Source organism: Stenella coeruleoalba (assembly GCF_951394435.1).
Source record: "Stenella coeruleoalba genome assembly, chromosome: 10".
Taxonomy (NCBI): domain Eukaryota; kingdom Metazoa; phylum Chordata; class Mammalia; order Artiodactyla; family Delphinidae; genus Stenella; species Stenella coeruleoalba.
The window spans coordinates 93,536,377-93,563,730 of NC_137156.1; the positions used below are offsets into that span (position 1 = coordinate 93,536,377).

The 27,354-nt window shown below is 44.5% G+C and overlaps 1 protein-coding gene across 2 annotated transcripts in view; it reads left to right on the plus strand.

Moving 5' to 3' along the window:
* Positions 1–27,354, plus strand: part of ITPR1 (inositol 1,4,5-trisphosphate receptor type 1) — a 321,065-nt gene that overhangs the window by 196,496 nt on the left and 97,215 nt on the right. For both annotated transcript variants that reach the window (XM_079933479.1, XM_079933480.1), the window contains 4 exons: positions 590–738; positions 1,677–1,788; positions 20,583–20,715; positions 22,714–22,904. In XM_079933479.1, the coding sequence (XP_079789605.1) occupies positions 590–738; positions 1,677–1,788; positions 20,583–20,715; positions 22,714–22,904 (585 nt within the window). The remainder of the gene's footprint in view (positions 1–589; positions 739–1,676; positions 1,789–20,582; positions 20,716–22,713; positions 22,905–27,354) is intronic.

Genomic DNA, 27,354 nt, shown 5'->3' on the forward strand with positions numbered 1-27,354 from the left:
TACAGCATGTTCATTCATTTGTGTTCTCGTTTTTATATGACTTTTTATTATGTGAATAATTCATGCTCATTGGAAGTAATTTGACAATACTCACAAGAACCGATACATAGAAGAAAACTAGACTCACCCGTAGTTCCGCCACCCAGAGAAAACCACGAATGATGTTTTAATAATGTTTGCTGCATATCCTTGAGATATTAATGTTGTTTATAAGAAGCGGATCATATAGTCCATACTATTGTTTGACCATTTTTTGCACTCATATTGTAGACACCTTTCCATGTTGTCGAACGTCCTTTTTGCATCGTATTTTAAAATATGTGGAATGATCCCTTAAGTAGCATAAGGACCATCTCACAGGGTGGGTGGGAATGATGACTTGTTATCACTTTGTTTTCTGTGTCAGGGCCTAATGCTTCAGGTAACCGTTGGGCAATGTCTAATAATTTGAGGCAAATACCAGACGGTGCTAAGGTTAGTCTAACCCAGTCTCGTCTGTGGTCATGCTTTAGGTCAGAAATGAATGTTCTCACCCTCCTGCAGTCAGCTGTGGCCCAAGCTGCTCACCAAGGCTGTGCTTCCATTCCAGGACATCGTCTCTGCCCTGGAGGACCGTCTCAGGCCACTGGTGCAGGCCGAGTTATCTGTGCTGGTGGACGTCCTCCACAGGCCTGAGCTGCTCTTCCCGGAGAACACAGATGCCAGAAGAAAGTGTGAAAGCGGTGGCTTCATTTGCAAGTAAGCAGCCCCTTTCTCTGCGGAGCTCAGGGGCAGAATCCCACTGGCCAGACACAGCACTGGTTCCTGAAGAAGGAGGGGCTGGCCTGAGTTTTGACTTTGATGAGTACAAGGTCCCGTGCTAGGGATCTGTTCTGACCTTCCCAAAGTAAGTGTGTAGGTTCAGTCCTACTTACTGACACTTGTTTTGGTGAAAATTTCTCCTTTGAACTGCATGCCCGTTTGTTCATCTCCATTCAACACGTGTGGATAGGGTGCCCACCATGAGCTGCCGTACAGACTCAACAAGCCATGGCCTTTGTGCCCTCAAAAAGCTCTCACCTACCAGGGCCTCACAGTCTTTTCCTAACAGCTTTGTAGTTGGTTAGTTTGCGCCTTGGGGCAAAATCTAGAAGAAACAATTGGTTCCGTCACCAGAAATCTCCATCATCAGATGGAGTTTGGTTGGTTGTTTAGCTTGAGCATGGGCTCTGCCTGAGTTTCTTATTTTTCTGGGCCCCTCAAAGAATAAGACTGGACCAAGAGAACAGTGTGTTTGCTGCAACCATCATACTCCTGAGGTTTTTTTACACCCCTGGCATATTTTAGCCACATTACTGACAATCCTCAGTGGATAAATAGCTGCACTTCCTAAATGAGCTGATTTGAGGGAGCCCCTGTCTGTTCTCCATCCTCTATCTCATTTCTCCACTATGTGGGGCCGACCCGTGGCCAGGGAGCCTGTTTGCTGTTACCGACCAGCAGGTGTCACTATTGAGACACCAACGGGCTGCTCTTAGTGCAGGGAAGGCCCGGAAGCCTGTTTAACCTGGGAGCCCTTGGTAAATATTTGTTCATTAAATGACTAGTTACAATAAGTTGATTGTCAAGTGTGTTTTTTTTTTTTTAATTTAAAGATCGTTTCAGGGCTGTAATCCGTGGTTTTCCCCTCCATTCAGGTTAATAAAGCACACTAAACAGCTGCTAGAGGAGAATGAGGAGAAACTCTGCATTAAGGTCCTACAGACCCTCAGAGAAATGATGACCAAAGATAGAGGCTACGGAGAAAAGGTACTGCATTTTATTTTCATGTTAAAACTAGGTTTTGCTATTAAATTGAAGTGGAGTGGGAGCCGTTAGAAATCCACCTTAGTTCAGGCATATTCACTGAAGGGGTTAAATTTTTTTTTTTTTTTAAAGCTATTTATCCTGCCCTGAAGGTAGCTAAATCATATGACTGTCTCCTTAAAGCCATATATACGTAGTTGTCTCTTACAGGCTGCTTGCCATACAATCTATAATCAGAAAAACAGCAACAGCAAGATTTTCCATATGTTTAAATTCCCAATGAGAATGCAAATGCCTCTTGTGTATCAAGGTGTGTGTTCCTGAACTTTGGGTTCCAGCTAAGCATACCTGTGGGTTTACTTGCTTCTTTCTGGTGAGATGTTACACAATCCTTCCAGTGTATGAAGAAACTGCCTCCAGTTCTAACTGGAATGAAGACGGACAAACATGTCACCTTTTCTAGTTGAGATTGGGAAATGGACCATCCCTAGGACATGAGACTTCTTAGCACATGCAGTGAGCAATGATGTACAGAGAACAGCCCTCACACCCCCGATTTTGGTCCAAGTGGGGTAAAAAGAGCCCCATTGCTCTTCCTTTCTGCCCCCAGCAAAAAAGCATGGGCCTGAGTTTAAATCTCACCAGTCTTCATTTGAAGGTAATAATGTTCATTGTCTTCAAGCCACTTCTGTCAGCATTTTCCTAGCATGTAAATGTGCTGATATCACTGACTTGTCAAATACACAGTAACTCATTCATCTCTGTGAAGAAGCCTTGGTAATTAAATCACAGTCGTCCTCATCAAAAGGGATGGTGACAGCCAGATTTTTGCAAGTGTAAAAGTGTGTCAGAATCTTGCTTTCTAACCTAAGCAACATCTGTCATTAATATTAGAGCAATTTAATGTGTGAGGGTCTTTGGATAAGAAAAAATAAAACAGAAAGGTATGCAGTCCTTTTTGTGGTATACCTTTCTCCACTGCCCCCAAACCCAAGGCTTTTAAACGTCACTCTAAATTTGTACAATCTATAAATTAAAACTGGAATAAGTGTCGCTTAATTAGAAAATAAGTGTTTATAACTCAGGAGGAATTTTGTGTAGGAAACCTGCCAGAAAAGAGTTCATAAATATAAAAGCAAAGAACACTGGTACAAGTGGGAAGTAATGAGATGACCAGTCCGTACAACACCTGTGTAGACAGCTAGGTAGGTCTTGCACTAGAACAAGGCGGGGGGTGGGCAGTAATAGAGAATACACGTAGCGAATAAGTAAGTAATAACCATTTATTCCACAAGATGTTTATTTTTCTTAAGGTGAGATTTAAGAAATGTTTTAAAAATATGACTCTAGTTATAGAAATTCACTCTCCGTAATACAATAAATTCCACCAAAGGGACCTTAGCCAGCTGTGAATATATTAGCACCTCTGGGGCAGAGAACTTGATTTTAAAATGTGGAGACCACAATTTTCTCTTCTTGAGAATATCTGTTTCTTTCTATACCCAAGGTACTTAAGGTAAACTCTGTGTCTCAGCTCCAGTGAATTTTTCAAGTTGTGATTATACTTTTATTTCTCTGAAGTTTTTCTTTTTATAACATGGAAAGTAGAAGTACTAGGAGTTGGTCGAGTGTTTGCTGCCGAACAGAAAAGTACACCGGGGTCTTTGGGGCCGTGTAGAGGTGTGCTTCCGTGCTCCCTTTCACTACCCAGTAGAGCCAACAGGGAGAACACCGTCAGGGCCCCCGGGAGACAGCAGACCTGAGATGTTGTACCACTGCCTGTGAGAAAGCTCGTGGAGAGTGACGGAGCCAGGGCTTCAAGAGGGCAGCAGATGGAGGTCACTATCAAAGAGTTATCAGAGTTGAGAAGAGGTTCTTAGGCTGTAGCTCAAATCCCTGTTCAGCTGGTGAAGAGATGAGTCATACCCTAGCAGATAGAGGCTGGGAGGCAGGATGACATTTCTCTCCAGTCTGGTTGGAGCTGTCATCCCCCTTGTTGAGAGTGAAAGTACTATAAGCAAGTATGGGAAATGCTCTGCCACCGAGGAAGACCTTCTGGAAACCCGTGCTCATCAGCAGCTCCTGACCGGCAGCGCGTGTGTGCCAAGCTTCTGGCCCCAGGCTCTGACTGCTGGAAAAGGCTCCTTAACCATTCGCTTTAAAAGGGGGTGGAGGCTGTTAAACGATTTCTGTTTCTTCCAGTTTGGTTGCTGGTATCCACTCTGTCCAGTTTCACGAAGGCTTTTGGAAAATGCCTTTGATGGTGTGTTGGCTGCCCCTGTTTGACTAAAGAAACGTGACGTATGGGACAGCCTGACTCTTTCAAGGGTGGAAGGAACCCAGACCCAAAGCAATAACCTTTCTTAGGCGAACCCGTGGGCATTAGTCAATAAAACAAATGAGGTGTACTTTGGACTGCGTGCTTGGGACACAAGGGCAAGCGTGAATGCCATTTCTGTCTTCTTGGCGCCATTTTTCTATTAGTTGCTTCTTAAGTGGAACTTGTCCCATGACTAACACCCTCGTGGGACATCCAGGGCTGTTCTCCTCCCTGCCCTGTCCTGAGCCTTCATGGTCATGGATCTGGTCCACTGGGCTCTGGTATCACCTGTGGTTTGCGTCAGGCCCTAGGAGTCAGATCCGTGAGAAGCCAGTGGTCAGTCCACTTGTCTTGGTTCATTGCCTGAGATGTGCCCATCCAAGAACTATGACATATGATGGAAAGGTAAGGGCTGGACAAAGAAGATGGTCACAGAATTTAATCATGATCATTTAGGAATTAAATAAGTCCTCTTTTACTATTGTGTCTCTAAAATGCAAAGGACCAGCCATATTTCCCAAAGAGTGGTAAATATAAAATAAAGGAATATTTCAAAGGATCACCAAAATAACGATGGAATACATTTTTGTGTGATTCTTGTGTTTTTCTGTCCAATGTATTCAAAGTTAATCAACTTTAAAATCAGGACTTTGCAACCATTCTGTGTGTGCAGTGCCTACTAAACTCTGCTTTTAATTTACAGATTAAACCATTAAAAAAAATAACCTCCCGTAGCTAAATATCTCTAAAATTTAACCTGAATCTCTCTATAACTCGTAGAACATCTTTAAGCTCTTAGACCCTGCTTGAAAGGAAAGCGTAATTATTTTATATACTGGCTACTCTGTAATCTACTGTAGGATTTTTATTAAGCTACTTTTTATTTAAGTTACTAGTCACAGGGATTTGGAAAGAAATTCAGAGGCCAACAATTAATGTGAAAGGCCGACAATTTATTTAAAGTCCATTTTTTTCTTCTGAATAATAGTAGCTGTTATACTACTAGAGAGTTTTTGACCTTAAGTAACATCAGGGTTTTCATTTCATACGAATTGTCAGTCCCCTGTTAATTACCGGTGCTTCTTTTCTCTAGGTGAATAAACTATTAACATTTCCAGCTACCAGTGTTGCTAATAGGAGTTTAAATTTGCAAAATGTACTAAATGTTAATGAAACATAATATTTAGTACATTTTGTGGATCATCCATCTATCATCAAACAAGCATAATGGTGATTAGTGCTTTTGTTTTTTCTTTCTCTTGAACTTGATGCTAATAAATCATTTACTTGTTACTACTATCACTTGGGTAGGCACTAATCACCTTAGGGGAAATCTGTTCTCTTTAATCATCAACAGTATCAGGATTCGGAGCTTCTGGGCTTGGTATATGTTGGTCTTACTACTTAAATTGAAGTTGGATCTGATTTAGTCCAGTGATAATTTGGACTGCAGACTCCCGCCTCCCCCACTGAATGGGAAGATGAGTCCAAAGAAAGAATTTTGTCCTAAGCTGAGTTGATCAGTGTTTAGCCTTTGACTCTACTCCTTGCCATCCTCTTCTGAAAGGATATGGTTCTTGATTGGGGAACTTGCCCTTGCCCACAGCTCAGTTCAAGGGTTCTCTCTACAAGAGAGTGCAAAGGTGCTGTCCTGGGCTCTTGGTTAAGTGACCTGCGAGGTTTGATACCTGGCATGTGAACAAAGGGTGGCAGCACCCTGCCCGTTTGTTCCGGAGCAGAACATTGCAGAGCAGATGTCAGGGTGAGGTGCACCGGTGTCGAGAACGCCTGCGCCTCTTAAGATGGTCATGATGCTTCAACCTGAGTCAGTGATAAGAATACAATGACAAAGTTTCTAACACTTAGCTCGCTCGTATTTCCTTTTCTAACACTTCCTTCTTTTTCTCCCCCCCCCCTTTTTCTTTTCCAGCTGATTTCCATTGATGAATTGGAAAATGCAGAGGTCCTAATTTCATTTTTTTTTAAGTGTCCCATGGTGATGTTTCCATGACCCTCTGCCAGTGAACTCTGTGATCTGTCCCCTAGTCTCTGCAGCGTCTAGTATCTGACTTTGTGTAGTGTTGCCTCTGGGAGTGAGTCGAGTCCTTTGTGTTTGTGTTAGCATTTCCCATGAGTTTGTTTGCCATTTGTCTTTGGAGATCCCATCTGAGTCTAGATAAAGATTTCCTAAGCTGTGATAAGATGTCAATCCTTCACTGTCTAGAATCTCAACTGAATTTGTGGTTGACACTGGCTAGTAACATATCTCTGAAACTGAGTGTTGATATTACCTGAGGAGCTTTTCTGTCCATATGTGAAGCACCCATGCAAAAAGAAATAACTACATTGGTATAGTGTGAAAGTAGTCAAAGAAAAACCAAACCACTGCTCTCTTGGCCTACATGTTGGAAGTGTTAAGTGTGAGGGGTCATATAAAATTTTGTCAAAGTGCCGTGCAAATTCCAGAGCCCTGGTTGAGACTTGCCAGCTGCTGGCTTGTGGTGGGATTAGGAATGTACAATATCCCTGGGTTCTCTTCTAGAAAAACCAACTAGAGATCAAGAAATTGAAATGTCATCTGATGGTTTCTATACTTATGTATCAAATTAGTTTCATTTACCCAGAATGACCCTGGAGACTGATGAGTGGCCATTGTGTGTGGGATTTGAGGGCGTCTTAAATATTTTCTCTCCTATGAATATTTTTCAACATTTCTTGCCATATCTGTAGGATGTGATACATGTTTGGTAAATGATAATAGAAAGGATTAATGAGGGGAATTAATGCATATAATTGAGGGAGTTTAATTGCTTAGTAAATTGAAGCAGACTGGAAAACACTTTTATCTGACTTTTAAAAATTAATTTTCTGGTCCACTTCTTTAAGTATCTGTTCATTCTTTTGGTAGAACGATTAATACCTTATTTTGGCGGGATAGAGCTACCAAATAGAATATGAGGCCTGCTCTCATATCTACCCCCATAATTTCAGAAATACTAAGAGGTGGTTCAGGTGTACCTAAGGAGAGTTTGAATCACAGACTTAAAACTGCAAGCGACACGAGCAGTTATGAATTTGGTCCAGTTCCCTCAGGCATGGCGCTCAGAGAGGTTAAGTGAGTGGTGCTAGCTCACACAGGTAGATCGCGGCTAAAGCAGAACTGGTACTGCTGGCTCAGCTGCTGGCCTGGAGCGCTTACTGTTCAGCCGTGGTAGATTCTGTAAGTGCAGACTTTTCCTTAAATCGGTCGGCATGAACAGGTGAGGAGTCCGTGCTTCTTTGGGATGGAGAGAGGGTGAGAAAAACCAAAGGCTGTACAGGGGTTTAACTACTTTAACGACAGTGATTTTTGCTCCTTCCTGTTTGGTCTTCTGTCTTCCGGGTTATTTGCCAGCAGAACGTCTCATGCTGAATTTCCATATTGGCACCCTTCGACACTCTTGTTTCTCCCTAGAGTTGTAAATGCCTCTCTAATTTGAATTTTTCCTCTGAAATATTGAGGTTGAGTTTCTATTTGCTTCAAGACAAATTAAGCCAGGAAAGGAAAACCTTCCCTAATCGGAGTCTGCAGTGTTATTAATATACTGTTTTGCAGCATAGTAATCATTTGATGTGTTTGCTTTGCTCAAGATAGAACTTGGGTCTCCTGGCTGGGAGTTTACTGCTCGCTTATGGAAAGATTCCACAGTTGGAGCAGGTGTGTTTATAATTATCCACTAGGAAATAGAATACTGTCTGTTTATAAAAGAAGAATGTTCTGGCAGCCACTTGGATTCTTTGAAAATTCCCTGAGGAAGCAACTGTGGATCCCCTCTCCGTTGTTATCCCTGGCAACCCACAGAGCCCTGGAGCACCAACAGTGTCCCCAGGTCCTCAGCCTGTCGGATCTGGCCCTCTAAGCAGAGATGCCTGATTGGCCTTTATTATCCATGTCTGTTCTGGAAACAACCGCAGCTCCTGAGGTTTCTCTCCCACCAAGCCTTTTGTCCATGTGTGTGGGTGAAAACCGGCAACCCACAGCTGGAGTTCTGCAGAAACTCCATTAAGAAACTTAATGAGAGTTCACGCTGGCCCGTGGTACGGGCAAGGCCTCCCACCTAAATTGCAGACCAGCACTTCAACCTTGAAACGTGCTGGGGAATAGCCCCTGAGCAGGGTACGGCATATCTGGAGAGCCATGGTCCCTAGATTGGGGAAGGACCACCACTCTTCAGTGACAAAGGCCTGTTGAGCATCGTGAGAGAGGAGATGTGCAGTGAACGGCTTGGAAAAAAAGCACAGCATCGTCCGAGTCTCTGTCTGTGCTCTGAGAAAAGAGGGTGAAGTGAGGACAGAATCAGAGTCCCTGCAAGAAAAGTGCATGGTGGGAGCCTTCCCAGCTGTCTTCTGGAGTAAAATTTCATTTGAAACCAGGAAAAGGAGGGTTTTCTTTCTTTTCTTTATTATTATTATTATCAGTTTTTGCAAATAGGCAGGGTCTCCATCCTTACCTCCTGATTTTACCTTTTCCTTAGGGGGCAGGGAGAGGGCGAATGAGGGGAGAAGCGTAGGGAGCTGCTTGCATTAGTGTCCATTCAGCTTATTCTTAAGTTTGTATCTCGACGAATGGTTACCTATAGACACACACAAATCAAGATGGCGACTGTTTCTATCCGCCCAGAAAGTTCCCTCATCTACCCATTCTTGGCTTTAAACAGACACTGATGGCTGCTTGAGACATTCGTTCATGTGACTAATCCCTGAGTGCCTGTTCCATCCCAGGCGCGTTGACTAGGGGAGTTGGGTCCAAATAGGCACAGTGTCTGCCCTTCTGGAGTTTACGGTTCTGTGGAGGTGACAGACGATAATCCAAATTAATGTTAAGTGACAGCCATCAACCATGAGAAATACAGGAAGGTGAAGTACTTGGGGTCATGAGACCATGTAACTTAGAGACTTGTACCTGAGCAGGGAGGTGAGGTAACAGCTTAGGAGGTCAGGTCACACCGTGAGGACCACCGGCAGGTGAGCATGTTCGTCACTTTTCTAAACTGTAAATTTCTGGACTAAACAAAGGGATGATTTTGACGCAGCACTCCAACTTCAGGCCGAGGCGGTGGGCAGCACGGTAACCTACCTCATTTTCACGTGTGCGTCTTTGGAAAGGAGGGCGTGTTTAGAAAGTGTGTGCGGTAGCTCAGTGGACATGCTGCATTTCTTCCTATTTGAGATATGATCCCCATTTAATCACTGTCGCTTGGAACCCTGACCTCTGCAGAGCCACTGGTGGCAGCTGGCAACTTCAGCTCCTTGCATTGCAACAAAAAAGCAAGTGGGAGGATTGGTGTTACCGCTTGTTAGGGTGGCAGCAGCCTGCCTGTATCTGCCTATATATTGAGTCCTCAGCTTCTGCCACCGAGAACTGCGTCTGCAAGCAAAGGAGGCCACTGCCAGTAAAATTCGGGGTGGGGGGGGGTAGAAAACAGAGAAGAGAAACCCAAGAATTATTCAATTTCACCTTCAGGGGGCGTTCTCATGACATCCAACCCAGGGTGGAGGTGTCCTACTTTTTTACATTGCTGTGAACTGCTGGGTTGGGCACCTGCCAACATTCAGGCGGCAGTTACATAAGAGCTTCTTTTTTTCCTGGAATTTAGGCTCGCTGCTGATGTGTGACCTTCAGCAGTAATTGCCAATAAATGCAGCGGGGCTGTTTACTGTTAGACACTGGCAGCCATAGAGCAAGTGGGCTCAAGTCGGAGCATACAGGAGCTATTGCAGAATCTGGGGAAGTTTTGTTTTCTTTCTCTTTTTTCCTTTTTTTTTAAATGCTGAGATGATTCCATAATGACAGAAGTTGTATAATTCAGTCAAGTCAGAATGTGGTTTTTGAAAATGAATTTTACTTTTGGGTTCCGGTGATCTTGTTCTATAAGATACAGGTGAAACTTCATCGTTGGAACTAGATAACGTGTATTTCTTACTTTGTTTCTAAAAACAAATGCCATTAGTAAACGGCATTGTGTTAGCAAATGTGAAGATTTAAAATTGCCCTGCTAAAACGTTAGGTAACTTCTATTTTAGCTCAGTTTTCTTTCAGGCATTTTGTTCTCTTAATGTGGGTTTTCAAAGGCTCATGAAGGCCAGGACCCAGCAAACATATTTGCGAGGCCATTCGCTGTTTATTTATTTTTTCCCTTCTCTGAGATGGAGTGGGTGAAAGGAACTGAAGGCTGATTCAGGGGATTGGAGATGGTAAATTCTCTTTGCTGTGCTGATAATTAGATCTATAGTACAGTCTCATTTCTTGAACTATATTCAACCTCTGCTAGGGGTGGCCCATGGAAGGAGACATCTTATTTCAAAGGAAAATTCTAGAAGCCCAGGGGAGAAGGATTCATGTTGATGGCAGCAGGAAACAGTGTGTTTTAAGTGGCTCTGCTCTGTGTTGGCCTGTAACAGGCACACGTGAAACGGATGTGTATATGTATGTACGTACGGTATGGACGTATGTGAGGATGTGCCGTTGTACACACACCACAAATAGGAACCCTCAGAAGTCTGTGGGGTTTTTTTTAAGAATGGCAAAGTATAATTTCCTTCATTTGTAGTAGAAATCCATCCCCGGATAAAATGTCAGGTACATTATGTATAGAAAGCGAGTGTTTCAGCATCTTACCTGCACGAATCTAGTTACTACTCAAGTGCCGTAGTTACGATGACCTGATTCGTGGCCTCATCTGGGAAGGACACTTGGGATTCTGGACCTTGAGGTTCATTTTGAATTTCTGTTTCAAAGCCAGTCATTTGAAATCTTTTTCCTGTGAAGTTTGATTTTGCTGACCTTGTCTAAAAGCACTGAGAAGACGTAAGATCCAAGAAGAAATATGCAGAGGCAATAGAGGGCAATAGTTGGTTCCCAAGTTCAAAACCAGGCAGCATCGGACCACTGCCAGTCACCTGTTCATTTGGGGAGACTTCACCTTGACTGGAGGTGTCAGCATCTGATTATAGTGACTGATCCTGAGATGAGGTCGTGAAAGACAAGACCTGGGGAATGTAGAAATACTCATTTTCTCAGAAGAGTCTCCCTTACTATGTGGTCACTGAGAATTACCTTTCATGTAAAAAAAAAAAAGTTACTTTGATAATAAAAATATGTTGAGAAAATCATTTCATTCTTTTACCAAAATTATCTTTTGCTTTGGATAATATATATTGTATTTATGTAGCTGTTATCTGATTTGAACATATATAGCTTATTAATATGCTTATCTTTTTCAAAAGTGTGGCTTACTGCCGTAAAAGAGCCTATCCTCCCAGAAATACAGGTGAAATCCTCATAGGAAGCAGTGCTGGTAAAGGCCATTGGTTATTTTACCAAATTATACGCTTGGTTTGGCCTTTTTGATGCCTGAAATCATTTTATGTCCTATTGTGCTGTATTATTTAGAGAACTTGCCTGTTAGATATTTACGGAATGAAGTTTACTGAAAATATACCAAGCATTACTTAATGTTTTAGTTGGAAAGGAATCTTAAATAATAAGCTCAAGTCTCCTTGAACTACAGGTCAGGAAGTGGAAGCCCAGAGAGGTTCAGTGACTGCCTGAGGGTCACACAGAGCGCCAGCGCCTGCATGAGCCACGGTCGCATGATACCTGTCCACTGCTGTCAGTTTTTCTATTCTGTTTCTTGAATGGATAGCGTTAAAAAATTGTCCTCTGTTTAAATAGTGATTCCTGAAGCAGCAAAAAATTTTCTGTTGTCTCAAAAGTCTTTCTGTAATGTTCTAGGGAAAAGATCAGTAACTGTAATTTTTGTTCTAAAAATTAAACGAAAACTAACATGACAGCAGTTGAGGGAGGCAATAGAGTGTCAGTACCATCATAAAACATATCAGAAACGACTGATCTCTGAGTGTGTAAGAAATAGCTGTATACTACCCATGAACATTCCGAAAGAATTCAAGGTGCTTCTTTGGACAAAGAGATCTCAGACAAGAGAATTTTAAAAAGACACGCTACTTCCTTCCATTCCGTCGTCTTCTTTTTCTTTAACTTTTATTTTGATGGGCAAGGGAGTAAGAGGATAGCTCTGTAGTTTCCTACAGTCAATCCCTGCCTATAATTCTTTTGTTCTGATCATACAGAATCAGTATAAAGGATATGTTGGTGAAATGTGGCCAAAGCCAATTGTAAAAGATAGTACTTTTCCCATCTGTATCTCTGACTGCTCTAAAATGCATGGGAAGTTGCTTTAGTTCTACTTTTTCTTATGTGTCCTTTTTGCACTAAGAGCAGATGGCACGAGTGTTTGCACAGTTTTAATTCTTTAGCCTAAAGCATACAGGATGTAAGGATAGAGTTAAAGTGTGTTCTTGGATCGTGATATTGTTTATATTATCTGGAAAACACATACACCTGAGCTCTGGTTTTATTTTCCTCACCACACTCAAGTCCTTGCTACCACTCTGTGCTTCCCGACCCCAACAGGAAGCGAAGCACGTCGGAGGGAAATTTTCTCCCTGAGGCTAGTGGAGCTGCGCTCAGGTCTGAAAGCTCTTCTGTCCGGAATCCAGTGAGCAACTCCCCACCTATGCCTCCTTGTCCTTCTTAAATTAGTTTAAATTTTGTCCTTAAAGAGAGCCCCTGTATCTTTACTTCATTTTACCTGTTGGCAAATAGAAAAAAAAAAAAAAAGAGAAATCATTAGGTTACATAATAACAGTCTTATATGAAGAGCATTTTTTTCTATCTTGGGGATCAAACCATGAAAAGGGGTATCAAGTGTTGAGCTGGGTTGAGACCCCGCCAGATTTCACAGCTTCCAGCCTCCCCACCTCGTGTTTTCAGCACCTGTGCTGGCTCACACCTGACAGCCACGCTTTGGCCTCCCGGGAGGTGTGCTGTGTCGCTGGAGTCCCGCCGAAGGAGGCCAAGGTCACTCAGTTGCAGCGTGAGCCTTGGCTTCGTTCCATGGCCCCAGACCGCACCTTGAAGCAGCCAGCCGTGCCCGGTGCGTGACTTTGGTCCCGGGCAGCCCAGGGTGGGGTCTGGCGGTTACATCTGATGTCAGTCCCTCCTCCAAGCACGTGCCCTCCGGGGGACAGATTCGTGGTGCTGCTGCCACGTGAAACTGTGGACTTTTTAGCTGCCACGTGCACCCTCGCAATTGCCTTTCATTTTCCTGAGGGCCATCATCTTGTCTCTCAGGTATGGGTTGGGTGTAATGAAGTTGAGGGGCAGTCAGAGGAGTGGGCTGTCTACATGGAATGGTGGGGGTGGCTCCGGGGACCCCAGGCCCTGGAGCCCTGAGGGAAGTACGTGGAGGGGCGAGTGACCAGCCAGGTAACCCTGCAGCCAGGAGCCTTCCTGTCTCCTCCCAGAGCTGCTGGAGCAGAGAGGCTTTTTCAGTCCCTAAGCTGGAGCCTCGGGTCTTACCCTCTGATTCAGGGCCGGGATGTGGGGAAAGGAGAGACCCAGGAGGACGCACCTGCCCACGGAAGAAGCTTGTCACGGGCGAGTGGTGGTACAGACTTTGCAAGGGCCTCGGGACTCCGGGGAGGGGGCTGCACCTGAGGCCCCTGTTGTCATTACGCACACACTTCTCCCCTCCCTGAGCCTCTGTGGGGATACGCTCTATCACTTTTCCTCTCTGTGGACGAACAAAACATAGATGTGCAGTAGTTCTTCCTTTGACATCGTTTTTGGTTTTTTTTTTAAGGCATACTTCCTTCTTGATCAGTGGTAGACTTTTTTCTTACCTTAATTTAAATCTGTTTTCCCATCTCAGGCCAGTTGTCTCTCCTAACACAAGCACATTCAGTTCAGTTCAAAAGGGAGGGTGTCTCCTGCCCTCAGTGGCTGAAGCCCCTTTCAGTGGATGTGGCAGCTCTGTCACCGCATCATTGATCTTGCCCTCCATGTTTCGTCCTTGAGTGTTGGTCTCTGGACTTTTCGCGGCCCATGAGATGCACGTGCTGTAACTAACATGCTTCATTTTACTCCCAACTAGCTGCCCCAAACTCCGGCTCCTGAGAACTCCACCGAGGTGTGTGCTGCTCACCTGTATTTGCAGCGCCAGCAAATACGGGTGCTTGTCAGTGTTCCTGGCTGAGTGTGTGAGTTGTTCTGGGGAAATGTCTGTCCCGCTGGTAGGTGCAAGGAGGGAAGTCTCTTGTCTGCCTGGGGCCTGATCATTGCTGTAATCGGGTGGCTCTTGGTGTAGAAAGAAACTTCTTAGTTGCTGGAGCTTAAACCACAGGGTCCTGCAGGAGAGGGCACGTGACTGTCCAAAGGTTTTCACACAAAACCGTTTATCTCTGTCTTGAAATGTTCAGTTGAGAAATGCTGGAACGTCCAGGCCTTTCTGCTGTGACACAAAATAGAACTCTGGGTTCTGCGCAGAGACGAAGGGAGTTTGAAGTTCTGGATAATAATGTATAGTTTTGGTGAAGCTGCTGATAAAGTTGTAGTTTCACAGCGCACTGTTTCTGTTCTTCCTGTCGCTAACTCAGCTTGCTAAATGAGGGACTGGAATTAATTAAGACATCTAAAGTTATAGAGAAGCTTTTTGGGGAGGCATATTTCCAAGGATCAAAATTTACTTTCAGAAACAGTTATAGAATCACAGGAGTCAAAGCTAAAACGAAGTGTAGTTTATCTGAAAGGAGATCTTAGAAATGAAACAGATTATCAAATAGCTGAGTTCCAGTGGGGATGCTTTGGAACGACCATTCTCTAATATTCTAATCAGAGCTCTCCAGCGTCAGTAGCCTTGATTAGAATGCCGTGTGCTGGTGGCCTGGGGAGTGCTGAGGTCTCATGTATGTGTCTGCTTGGAAGTGTATGCATTGATGTCCTCACGCATGTGCTGTGCAGTAATGCATGTGTGAGTCATGGAAGGACCTGCCCGGTTGAGTCTTGCATCATGACCCCTTTTGGGTTCATGTAAATGTACCTAACATTCAAGTTCCTTTTCATAATCTGTGCAAAAAATAATATTGGCCAGAAGTATTAGTCATGTGCCTGTTCATCTTAAACAGTGCCCGAGGGTCGGGGATGGGCGCGTTGTTAAGCGGCATCCGAAGTAATGGAGCGTTGGTATCTGTCTGGGGAAAGCCTCACACAGGCCTGTGTTCCTTCTGTGTCAGTCTTCGCTATGTACGCATGCTCCGTGTATTTTATTTGTGGCTGATCCTGAAGATGGGAGTGTCTCCCTAGTGTTGTACGTACTTAAATGGAATTTCTGCCTGCTTAGCAGGAGGTTGAACCGAGTCCACCCCTGAGGCAACTGGAGGACCATAAAAGGGTACGTAGTCCTGGGTGTTGGGAGCTAATGACCACAGCACTGTCCACAGCCACAGGCTGTGACTTAAAGACGGATGGTGGTGGTGGTGGTTGTCATTGTCATAGCATTAATTGGCTCAGGACCGATCACAGCCATTTACAGAAATGAAACTGACTGGTGGTTCTACCCATAAACTACCTGTTCGCGCACTACACCCAGCCGGTCCCCGAATAACGACCAACTCAGCTTTTCACATCCTCTCTTCTTCTCCTGGAATGGCTTTTTCCTTAAGTGTAGCCTTAAAAACAAATTTTTTTTTCTATAAGTAACGGATGATCATCATGGGTAAAGTATAATAAACAAAACAAGTATAATGGAAAAAATGTTCATAATTATACTACCTAGCTATAAAAGCTGCTCTTGATTTAATATTTTCTTCTGCCCCCCTTTTTGCACACGTGAGAATGTGTGGCAACACACGCAGATACACTTTCATTGTCATTGGGGTTCTTCCAAGTGTATAACTTTTCTTCCCTGCTTTTGTCCTTTAATATATCTAAGCATTTTCTTGGATAGTCTTTGAAAGTTAACAACTGGCTAAAGTTCCACAAATTAACGAGTACTTTGTAATGTTTTCCTTTGATGAGGAACTGGACAAGTGTGTACATATGTGTATAGATTCAAAAAAGGGGAATTTCTAGGCCAAAGGGTAGATTCTTCCTTAAGGTGCTGATTGTGCATTGCTAAACCATTTCCTAGAAGGCCACGTATATCGTTAGCATGCTGACCACTGATTGCACGTTACCCATTTCTGGAAAATACCAGATATCCTGGTTTTCTGGGTGCCTATCATATGCCGATCCCTAGGCTAAGACTTTTACACGTGTTAACGCGTAAATGTTTATAAATGCTGCTGTTGACCTGCCAAGAGAGCCTTCCCCTCCATTTCACAAGTCACAGGGTTAGGAAATGGGCAGTCGTGGCGAGTACCGCCCTGAAAGTGTGTTCACCAGTGTCCTGGAGAATGTGCGTCTGAGATGAGTGGGTGCCCGGGGCACCTTTGTTTTGCTCACGCGCTTTCAGTCCCTGCCTCAGTCCCAGCACATCTCGAGTCCTTTCCTATTTCTTGCGATTGTGCTTTCTCAGACTATGACCAAAGAAGCTCTTCTAGGAAGTTGGCACTCAGCCCTTCCCCACCGGCTTCCAGTGTCTCCTGCCGTTCATTGATCAAGGGCACCTTGCATTCCTGTTTTTTCCATCCTTGCCTGTCCTTCAAGCATTGTCCTGGGTCTTAGAAGTAGCTGGTAAAGGCACATAGCTAGCTGTCTCTCGTGCCCTGAGTTTGATTTGCTCCAGTGCATGAGCTTTGGAATTAGAAACCGGTTCAAGCCTGCCTTTGCCAGGCCCTCGCTGTGTGATTTGGGGCACATGATTTAACCTCAGTTTCTCCTGCTGTAGAATGCGGGTAATAGTCTCCATCCCTTATGACTGCTCTCCAGGGCTGTGCCCTTGAAGCACTTAGCAGAGCGGCTGGACTCTGAGAAGGGATATTAATGATCATGGTCGCCTTGCACACTGAGACACAGCAGTGATTTGACAGACAACCGGAGTAGGAAAACGAAGGTATTTTTAAATCAAGGTGCTGCCTTAGTGCTGACTAAGGCGTGAGAGGCTCACTGCTCATGTGAGAGGGTAATCTTTCCTGAAGCACCTGATTTTTAAGCGGCTGGAACCTGGGAGCCCAAAGGTCACTTTTCCTCTCCTTTGCGACCTTAACTCTTAGTGCTGTGTTCAACGCTGGGCTCTATTCCCACACAGTTCGTTAGCCACGAGTTTCATTGACGGAATGAAACGTGTTTGAACGGACTTGCAAGGCAGGAGTCTGTTTTCTTGACTCCGCATCACTGACCTGCCTTTTTCACCATTTTCACCTGACACTTAACTGCACATGAAACCCTTTGCCTTTGTCTTTTCTCAGTCTTAGGTAATCATGTGTGTGGAATGTAGAACTTTTTTTACCAGAGACAAACATCTGATATTGGTTTGCATGCTGTAGGTGTAAACTGCTGGGGGAAAACTAGTATTCTTTTTGAAGAAAAGGCTGCATGGCCAAATATGAGAGCTGGGGAAGTGATGTTTTTTGGGAAGTGACTTTTTTTTCCTTCTCTGCAATCAGCTTTCTCAGCCCAGTACGCCGTGAACAGCTTAGTGCTGTTGAGTAATTTATATCAAGATGATTAGGAAGGCTTTTCTCTGCAGATTTTAATTTTTCCTAAATTAAACCACGAGCTCAGAAAAACAGAATTTTCCTTGAACCTAAGTTTTCACACTAAGGATTTGCATCACTTTTAATAATGCTTCTGCATTTTCTCTTTCTGTCCCTTTTTTTTACCTAAAATTTTCAGTCTTTATTCTTTCAGAAAGGGAATGAATCTCATCTTGTTTTTTCGTTTTTTTGTTTTTTAAAAAAAAGCAAATCCCACGTGTTCTCTTTTTTCCCCTTGCCTTAAAATTTATTTTTTGTGGAGTGAAGGTGAGGTGCATGTGTGCCAAAAACCGTACAATTAAGAGGGAAAAAATTAAAAGTTTGTAGGGTGGAGCGTGTGTGTGTGTGTTTTCCATAATGAACACATTTCATGATATCCTCTTATGGGGGAAAAGGTACCATTTGATGCGTTGGTTGCTATGGTAACTGCTAGGGTTTGTCTGTGCAAGGAGAGGCAAAATGGTAATGTGAGATCCCTTTGGAACTTTAGTTGGCATCCAGGCTGCATAAATGTGAAGTTCCTGTTCCTGGAGTCCACGTGTTCCCGGACGGCATATGCTCCTTTCTCTACTTCCTGCTTCCTTGATTGCAGACTGACCTGGGTCTTGCTGATGAGACCCTCACAACCCCGAGGAGCGGAAACTCTGAGCCACTCCAGTCCTAGGTGGAATCGTAGTGTGAAGCCTCTGGTTGAGTCTTCCCTTAAAGGGTGCATGTTTGTTGGCTGGTGACAGTCACCCTGCCTTTGACCATTCAACCCTGTGCTCTTCCAGGTTCTTGCCACAGTGGCAATGTTGGCTGTTCTCTGTGGCTGCAGCGTACAGGTCTCAGATCAGCCATTTACCTCTCAAACAGTGTTCTTGTGGTGCCCAAGAGGATCCCATAGAAAACCGGGATGGTTTCCTGCCAACCCTCCGTTCTGGGGGAGCTCAGAGTTTGTATCTTCAGAAACAAAATCAAGTAGATGCATCATTGTGTTGACAGAGGGAAATGGTATTTAGTGTACTGTTACATTCAATGTGGCGGTAGCCTTGCCTTTCCCCCTTTTCTTTCTTAGTCAGCTTTCTTGACCATTCCTTTGAAATATGTGTTTCTCTTGTGAAGTCAGCCTTTCAAAATCACCATGCTCTCCATGACTGCTTTGGAAAGCGTTGATAACGTTTGTTCTGGTGCAAAGCTATATCTTTATACAAAAATGTGGTTTCCTAAGCCATTAAAGAATATTATACTGAAAACAGCTTACTTTGAAAGTATTTTTAAAGATCACAAATAGCTTCTTCACTGAAAGTACTCTTGGAATCTTGAATTTACTGGTGGTCGAAGTACGAAATGAGTTTCATGTCCTAGTTACAGGCATTCTCCCTTGCTTAACTACGACGAGAGACGTATTTGTGGATGGAATGGAGAGAGGAAAATTGAGATTTCTTTTCATGCCTGAACTTTCATTTAAAAATCAGGACTGCCTTCCCCCCTTTTCTCTCTCCTGTTTACCCCATCTCTCCATTTTTCCCTGGAGTCTGACCAGCAGCATGCGTTTAACAAAGGAGAAAAGCCAGGCTGTGTAGCTCTGGGACCTCACATCATTTTGACAGTTGAACTAAAGGTTTCTGTGCCTTGGTCCTTCTTCCCTGGTCCTGCCTCCCCACCACCCTTAGGACACTCTTCTCCCTCCCATCTTGTTTTGCAAACACCCTCCTTGAAGTCTCCAGTCCTGCTCTTAGAGCCTCTCAACAAATCACTTTAAGCTCCACTGGCTCCCGTTACAGTGGCAGGTCTCTTCAGAAGAACTCCTGTGTCTCTATTTTAGAGACTTGCTGTATTGCAGCACCTCTTCTCTCTGCTAGACTTCCCACTTACCTCTCAGTGATGTGCCAGAGGAACTCCAGGACTTAAGGGTCCAGGGGAAATCCATATATCCTTTAACTGGTAGAAACTTCCAGATTGGGAGGTGGTCTGGGAGTCCCTCAGTAAGACTGCACGAGGAGTAGAGCTGAGAATAAATCCCACTGCTTTGTGCTGCTTTACCAATGTGCGTAGTATTTGAGAATAAGTCAAGGTTGTGTTTTTGGTTAGGATTTTTTGTTTTTTTTTCTTTTTTGGTTGGAATCGCGGCAGTTTGTTATATCCCCTGCCCAGGAGTCGTTTGATATTTATGTATATTTTTAAGTTTTTATCATGGAAATGTTTAAAAATATCCAAAATACATATTTTGAAGAGTTTCAAGAACCCTCATTCATAACTCAGCTTCGGTGACTATCAACTCATGCCCACTCTTGTCTCATTTATACCCAGCTAGTACCCTCCTCCCATATTACTTCAAAGCAAATCCCAAATGTCACTTTATCCATGCTACCTATTTTTTGATTGACATATCTGATCTCTGCCAGAAATTTATTTTCTGTTGCATTATTTTTTCTTCACTATGTGGCCCATTGACTATTTCTGTAAGAAAGGCTTACTTTCAGCTTATTGTTTTATTTACTCTATTACTCTGATACGTTGAGATTTTCTTTGGACCTTGGGATGAATGCTCTGGTTGGAGTAACATTTTCATATTGCTGTGGGGAAGATGACCTGTGAATTTTTCAATTTGTCTGAATTTTATTGGCTTATCCCAAAGGGATTTTCTCTTGTTTTGTTTTGTTTTTTGTTACTCTTAGTTACCCTCCGAGATTAATGTTCTGTCTTTATCACCGTGTGAGAGAGTACTTTCAGATATTTAATATTTTAGATTGATGCTTTTTTATGATGTGGTTTCCTGAGAAAACACTGAAGAAGTTAACTTCAGAGTTTCCAAATGCTCTTATTAATAATTTATTTTTTCACTGAGTGAGACTGAGCCAGTTATAACTGAGTACCTCTGTGTTGTTTTTTTTTAATATTAGTAGCTCAGTCATGCATTAAATTCAGAACCTGATTTCATTATCCTGTTTGAATTAAGGGTGAGGCCCTCAGGCAGATTTTGGTCAACCGTTACTATGGAAACATCAGACCTTCAGGAAGAAGAGAGAGCCTTACCAGCTTTGGCAATGGCCCGCTGTCACCAGGAGGACCCGGCAAGCCCGGGGGAGGAGGTAGGCCACGTGGGGTGCTAATTAGCTGCACGTGTGAACTGAGTGTGCCACGCAAGAGCTGCGTGTTTCTGATTAGCAGGTTGGACCTCTAACAGATGCATTTGGGTTGCAAGTGTATTATTTTAGCAGCTTGTTTTGTCTCTGGTCTACCATCAAATTGGTGTCTAAAAATGTTTCCCTGCAATTAGATATTGGCTGAGTGTTTTGCCCCTTTTTCCCATGCAGCAGCCCTCTTGGTGAGACTTGAATGACTCAATGAACTTGACTTTATCGCACATTTTCTCGTGGCCACGAGGACTCATGTTTTCCCGTAAAATGAGTATGCTGTTGGCAGTGAGGAGGCGAAAGCCACCATTTATTATACACTTACTGAGCCGAAGGCTTTCCCAAGCATTTTGCCTTCTTTATCTCCTTTTCTCCTCTGAGTTACTATCTGGTAGGGACTGCTGTCATCCCTGTTGAACAGAGGAAAGGGGAGCTTATTAGTGACTGGTCTGTAATGTAAAGCTGCTTTAAATTAATTAAATCTAATTCTAATGCCCAAGCTTTGTGCCTCCCCAAAGTCTTAGGTTTCTGCAAAAAAAAAAAAAAAAAAAAAACCAGTAAAGAATTGCTTAAAAACACATCCTGAAAGGAGTCCCAAAACACTGTAAGCACAATTACAGGTAAAGGCTACCAAAACGTTGAATTCAACTGTGAGCGATGGTGTTGGTTTTAAGAGGGGCCAGTAGTTCCGTGCTCAAAGCACAAATGTGAGTTGCCTGATTCCCAGGCTATGGTGATGACCCTTGAGCACTTCAGTCCTTGGTGGACTCTGCTGGTGGCACAGAAGTACTCAGTGGTTAGTAAAGTAATTCTGGCAATCTCTGGGAAGGGATCTTGGGCTTCTCGCCAAATGAAAATGTAGAGCGGATCTGCCCACAGAGCACCCCAGAGACAGACCTTAGCTTCTCATCCAAACGTTCCCAGTGATTGTCAAGCAGAAGTTCTTCCCACAACATCTCAAAACTATTTCTCTTTACTTGCCGAAGTGCAGTCATTCAACAAACATGTGAGGCTCTGGAGCGATATCAGGAGGGGGGTTTGGAAATGCATCAGAGACAGGTTCTGCTTTAAGAAGCTGTTGGAGAGAAGATGTGACAGCCAGTGTCTACCTTGTACTAGAAATGCAATAGATTGGACTCAAGGAAAGCAATGTAAAGGATGTGGCATTTGAATTGAACTCTGCAGGGAGGGACTGATAGATGATTTTCTGGGGGTTTTTTGTGGTTTTTTTTTAATCACCCCATTTCCCCATGAACATTCATATTTCGGGTTTTGCCAATAATAGTGCAAGTTCTTAAATAGGCACTTTCTCAACACGATTGGAATCTGTTCCACTAAATGGCACAGGCCTTCTCTTCCTAAGTATATGCTTCTCGTCTGAAGCTCAGTGAGGAGATGAACTTTGTTTGGTTCACTCCCCTACCCCCTGCTCTCCGCTCCATGCCAAGCACTGAGTCAATATTTATTGAATGAATGAATGAAAAAAGTATGTGAAAGGGTGAGTTTTGGGGCTGCGGTGGGCTTCTTAGAAAGAGAACTGAAGTGATCGTTATAGGCTATGCTTCTTGAGCGTGTTTAAGTTCTAAGAAGTGTTTAAGTTCGGTTTGTCTCTTAAACTCAGATCAGTTCTTAATAATTCTGCCCCGGGTCACTGTATTTTAATGTAAGGGAGAGTCTTGACTGGATGGCTTTAAGTCTCTTGCTTGAAATGTCTTATTCTTCCTTCATCTTACCTGCCTACATCCAAGTTCCACCTCTGTTACTTACAAGCTGCACTGGGTGTCCTTGGACAAGTGACTTAATCTCTGTGCTAATAACGAGTACCTTCCTTTGTGCTTGTTAAGATAGCATCACTAAAGTGTTGAGTGCACAAAATGTTGGTACTCGGTAAGTATGCAATAAATGTTAACTGCTCTGATTGTGGTTGATAAGAGCAATGTTCCATCTTCCTAGGGGGAGGTTCCGGGTCCAGCTCCATGAGCAGGGGGGAGATGAGCCTGGCTGAGGTTCAGTGCCATCTTGACAAGGAGGGGGCCTCCAATCTAGTCATCGACCTCATAATGAACGCATCCAGCGATCGAGTGTTCCATGAAAGCATTCTCCTGGCCATCGCCCTGCTGGAAGGAGGCAACACCACCATACAGGTAAGAAGGCAGCTTTGCTGCTCATGGGGCGTCCTTGCTGAACAGGAGGAGGATTTGTTCCGGGCACCAGGTACTGGGCGGTGCTGAGACTCCTGTACGAGAGACAGCTCATTTTTAGGGCACGAAATTGTATTGTTCTGAAAAGCGAATTCTTTTGCTATCTTGCTGTGGTCATCCTGTCCTAATTCAGACTTGGTTCTAAAACGTGAGTTACATTCAAAAACTGATAAAATGCTGAGGATATGTGAAGAAACCTGGCCCAGGATTTGGAGCATACTAGATAATCCGTGAATGTTTGTTCATGAATGATTGCGTGAATTATGTTTACAGCTTTTATCCAGGATCATAGAGGATCCCGTCACCTGATGACCAGAGGGGTTTGGACTGTGTGCTATTTAGATTTGTTACATCTGTGGACCTTGCAGCTCTTGCAAACTATATATTTCTCTTTCTTTTAACTGAAAAGCTCAATAAAACTGAACCAGTGTGAACTAATAGGAGCTAATAGGGGAAAGCCAGGCTAGCTTAGTCAAAGGTAAATAGATGACTTTTTGTTGGCTTGTTATGACGCATATTTTAAAATAATAATAGGAAGTAGAATTCTGAGTAGAAGTCCTTAAAGAAGCAATTTTAATGAATTTTAATAATATATACATAATTTTCACGTGGACACGGCAGTTAAAAAGATTCCTTTAAATATTTTAAAATACTTTGGATACTCCCTTCATGCATTCTTCATTCTTTGTTGGCTCTGAATAAGGGTTTACTTAGCTGTGTGTGTGTGTGTGTGTGTGTATACACACACACACACACACACACACACACACACACACACATTTTGATAACAGCTTTTGATTGAGATATAATTCATATATCATAAAGTTCACCCTTATGTATATATTTGACTTGACTATATATTCTTTTTTTTTTATGCCATTAATTATTATGCTAGGTCAGCAGGTGTACACTGGGATGTTTGGTCCCCTAATTAAATGTATTATTTCTTTTTTAAAAAAAATAAGTTTATTTTATTTATTTATTTTTGGCTGTGTGGGGTCTTCGTTGCTGCTCATGGGCCCTCTCCAGCTGCGGCGAGCGGGGGCCAGTCCTCGCCGCGGTGCGCGGGCCTCTCACCACGGTGCCCTCCCCTGTTGCAGAGCACGGGCTCCAGGTGTGCAGGCTTCAGCATTTGTAGCACACGGGCTCAGCAGCTGCGGCTCATGGGCTCCAGAGCGCAGGCTCAGCAGCCGTGGTACACGGGCCCAGCTGCTCCACGGCATGTGGGATCCTCCCGAACCAGGACTTGAACCCGCGACCCCTGCATTGGCAGGCGGGCCCTCAACCACTGCGCCACCAGGGAAGCCCTGACCATATATTCTTGGTCTTGAATTTAATTTCAGAATCTGGATTAATGAAGTTTTGTTTCTTTGTGCAAATTTAAAAAGGGCATTTCTTCTCCTGGGCCTGAGCCAGGGCACCTGGGTTTCAGCCCCACTCGCTCCTGCAGCTAGGCACCCTGTGCCCTCCCCACCCATGGCAACTGCGGCGGCCCTGTCTCTTCGGCCTCCAGCCCAAGTACCCCAACACACACTTCTGACGTTCTTATGTGCGCTGCCCTCAGTTGAGATTTGTGCTGGTGGGAGAGTCCGCTGCACGACTGAACTGTCACACGGGCACCTGTGACCTGTAACATGTGGGCTGCCGTTTGATTTTGTCCCGCGTGAGTCTGACCATGCATGTGCGCGTGGATGGGTCCTGCAGGTCCTCTGTTCACAAGGATTCGCTCGCCCACTGCCGTGGTCCTGCTGTCTGGGTATGTGCGCTGTCATGGAAGCAGGGCTGAAACTCTCCTGGTCTCTGAACCATGTGATTCCCAGGGACTAGATCAGTCAAACTAAACATTAATTGAGCACTTGCTGTGTACATGACACTGAACTAGGGACTTCAGGGCAGTGGTTTCCAGACACTGGGGCCGGTCGGTCTATGAGAATTTTCTCCAGGCACAGCCAAGTGTGGAAACCAGGGTGATGTGGTCAGTGTTTCATAAACCAAATGTATCAGTTTGAAGGACCATCTGACCATTTTATTCTGAGGTTATAGCCTGTCCAATTTTTTTTTTTTTAATCTCTGATATCTTTTCTTGAATAAAGTGGTGTTGATAGTGGTTGGGGTTTTTTCCCTACTGGCCAAATAAGTTGGAAACCTTAGGTTATTCCTTCCCCTCCTCAATTAAAAAAAAAAAAAAAAAAAGTTGCTAATTTGCTAATCCCAGTCTTCAAGAAATTAAAAATGAAGCAAGGGTATAAGACTTAGTATACATGCACATAGGAAGCTGTGTCTCAAGAATGATGTGTAGTGCCATCCAAGAGGTAGGAAAGATACTGCGGACCCCCCAAGGGAGAAGTAACGGCAGCCACGTGAAGAGTCAGTGAAAGGTTTTTTGATGACATGGGTTTTGAAGGATGGGTGTGGGGGTGAAAGTTATGCATAGAGCTGGGGGGTGCGGAGGCTGGACCATGCCGCAGGGCGAGAAGGCCCAGAGGCACAAGAGTGGAAGGCGTGCTCACAGGGCAGGATGTTTTCTAGGAGGGGCATAGGAGGCCTTTTGGGGTGTTGGAAACGATGGGCTACGTGTTGGTAGTTACGTGGGTATAAATCTGTTTCAATCTCTGGGAGCCATACAGTTAGAATTGGTGTGCTTTACTCTACAAAAGCTATACTTCAATAAAGGAGGAAAAGTATCCTGAGCCCGGTGGGGACAGGACGTCATGAATGGAGACTCTCCAACGCTCGCTCCCTCCTCAAGGCTGGTGCCTTGGACCCATTTATAGTTAATGCATGTTGGCCAAAGTGTCGCCCGATTGGCTGCCAGAAGCCAGAAGGTCAGAGGGCCCCCCACTTGGCCCCGGGAGGCTTTACCGAGTCTGGATGACTGGACACAAGAAGACACCGTTAATTAAGGAATAATGAAGCCCGGGGAGGGCTCGAGGAGACTGAGGGCTGCCGGCGCTGAGCCTGGCTGGCACGACGCAGTCTGAGTTTCTGGCGAGATGCTGTGTTTTTCACAGTGTACCCCTGATGGTGATGGCAAGGCACACAGAAGCTGTTTTTCCTTCCAGTTCTTTATCTTGTAAAGTAATTACGAATATTAGTTTCATGTTTTCACACATTTATTACTCATATGCTCAGGCTCCAGATGAAATGCCTCGGTGGAGCTCCAGGCCCAGCCTCTCGGCGAGCGGAGCTGCTGTCTGTTGGAAGAGCCAGTGTGCTCACGGCTGGGTGGGCCTGGATAGGGTGGCCTGTGAGCCCCCTGCCAGCTTGGGAGGGCACAGCAGGGAGCGTGTGCTGGCTCTGCCCGTGCCCCATCTCTCTCTCCTCCTGTGATTTCAGGGGTTGCTGGGAGGATTTCACCCACTGCCTCGTTAAAACCCTGCGGTTCCAGGAAAATTCATTCTAGCCTGCAGCTGACTTGGCCCTGAGCTCCTGTTTCTCCAGAGAAAATGATGTGGAATTCAAGTTGTCTGGGGCCACCTAAGCACAGACACCCTGCAGTCCCAGGGGGAGTGTGATTCAGTTTTGTTTTGCTTTAGAGAAGCCGGTTCAGAGTACTAAAAGAGCAGCTGGGAAGTTAGCGTGAGTCGGGTGAAGGCTGCAGTTGTGACTGCTAATGGTCGCCGAAGGCTGTCGGCCATTACAGGCGGGGTGGGTCCCAGCTGGAGCGCACTGCCCGCCGTCCTTCCTGTTCACCGTGATGTGTCCCAGTCCCAGGAAGGGAATCCAGGTGGGCTCCCCTGGACTCCTGTTTCTCAGGGACAGGTGGTAGAAAAGGCAGTCGCTGTGGGGCGTGCAGCACTGCACAGCTCCAGGGCTGTGTGCTGGTTCTCCAAGGAGACAGCTGCAGAAGAGCCCTTAGCTTTACTAGCGCCTCCTCCCAAGATGTGCAGCAGGCTTCACGTGGAGAGGAAGGGGAGTGAGACATGCTTTCCAACCTAGTTTTGTGTGGGATTCGGGAAGTCATCCCTGGGTTTCTGTTCCTGTGTGTATCTATCATGAGACATACATGCGTGTGGACTCCTGGGTTCCTTACCTCTTTGAATCAGGACTTTTTAGAGATTATTAGATGTTTTTCCAGAAATACTCAGAATCCAGTAGTGATGGCTGGCTGGCTCCATTTCTGAAGTCTTTCTTCCCTGGCTTGTGAAAATAATTATTTAAAGTACGGTGATTGCATAGTCTGTGGGACGTCCATGCAACAGCATCCTACTCAACAATAAAAGGGAATGAACTATTGATAAATGCGATGACGTGGCTGCACCTCAGAGGCATTACGCTGAGTGAAAGAAGCCAGTTTCAGAAAGCGATGCCCTGGGTGCTTCTGTTTATATGACATTCTCAAAGGACAAGGCTGTAGGGATGGAGAACAGATCAGTGTTTTCCAGCATAGGGC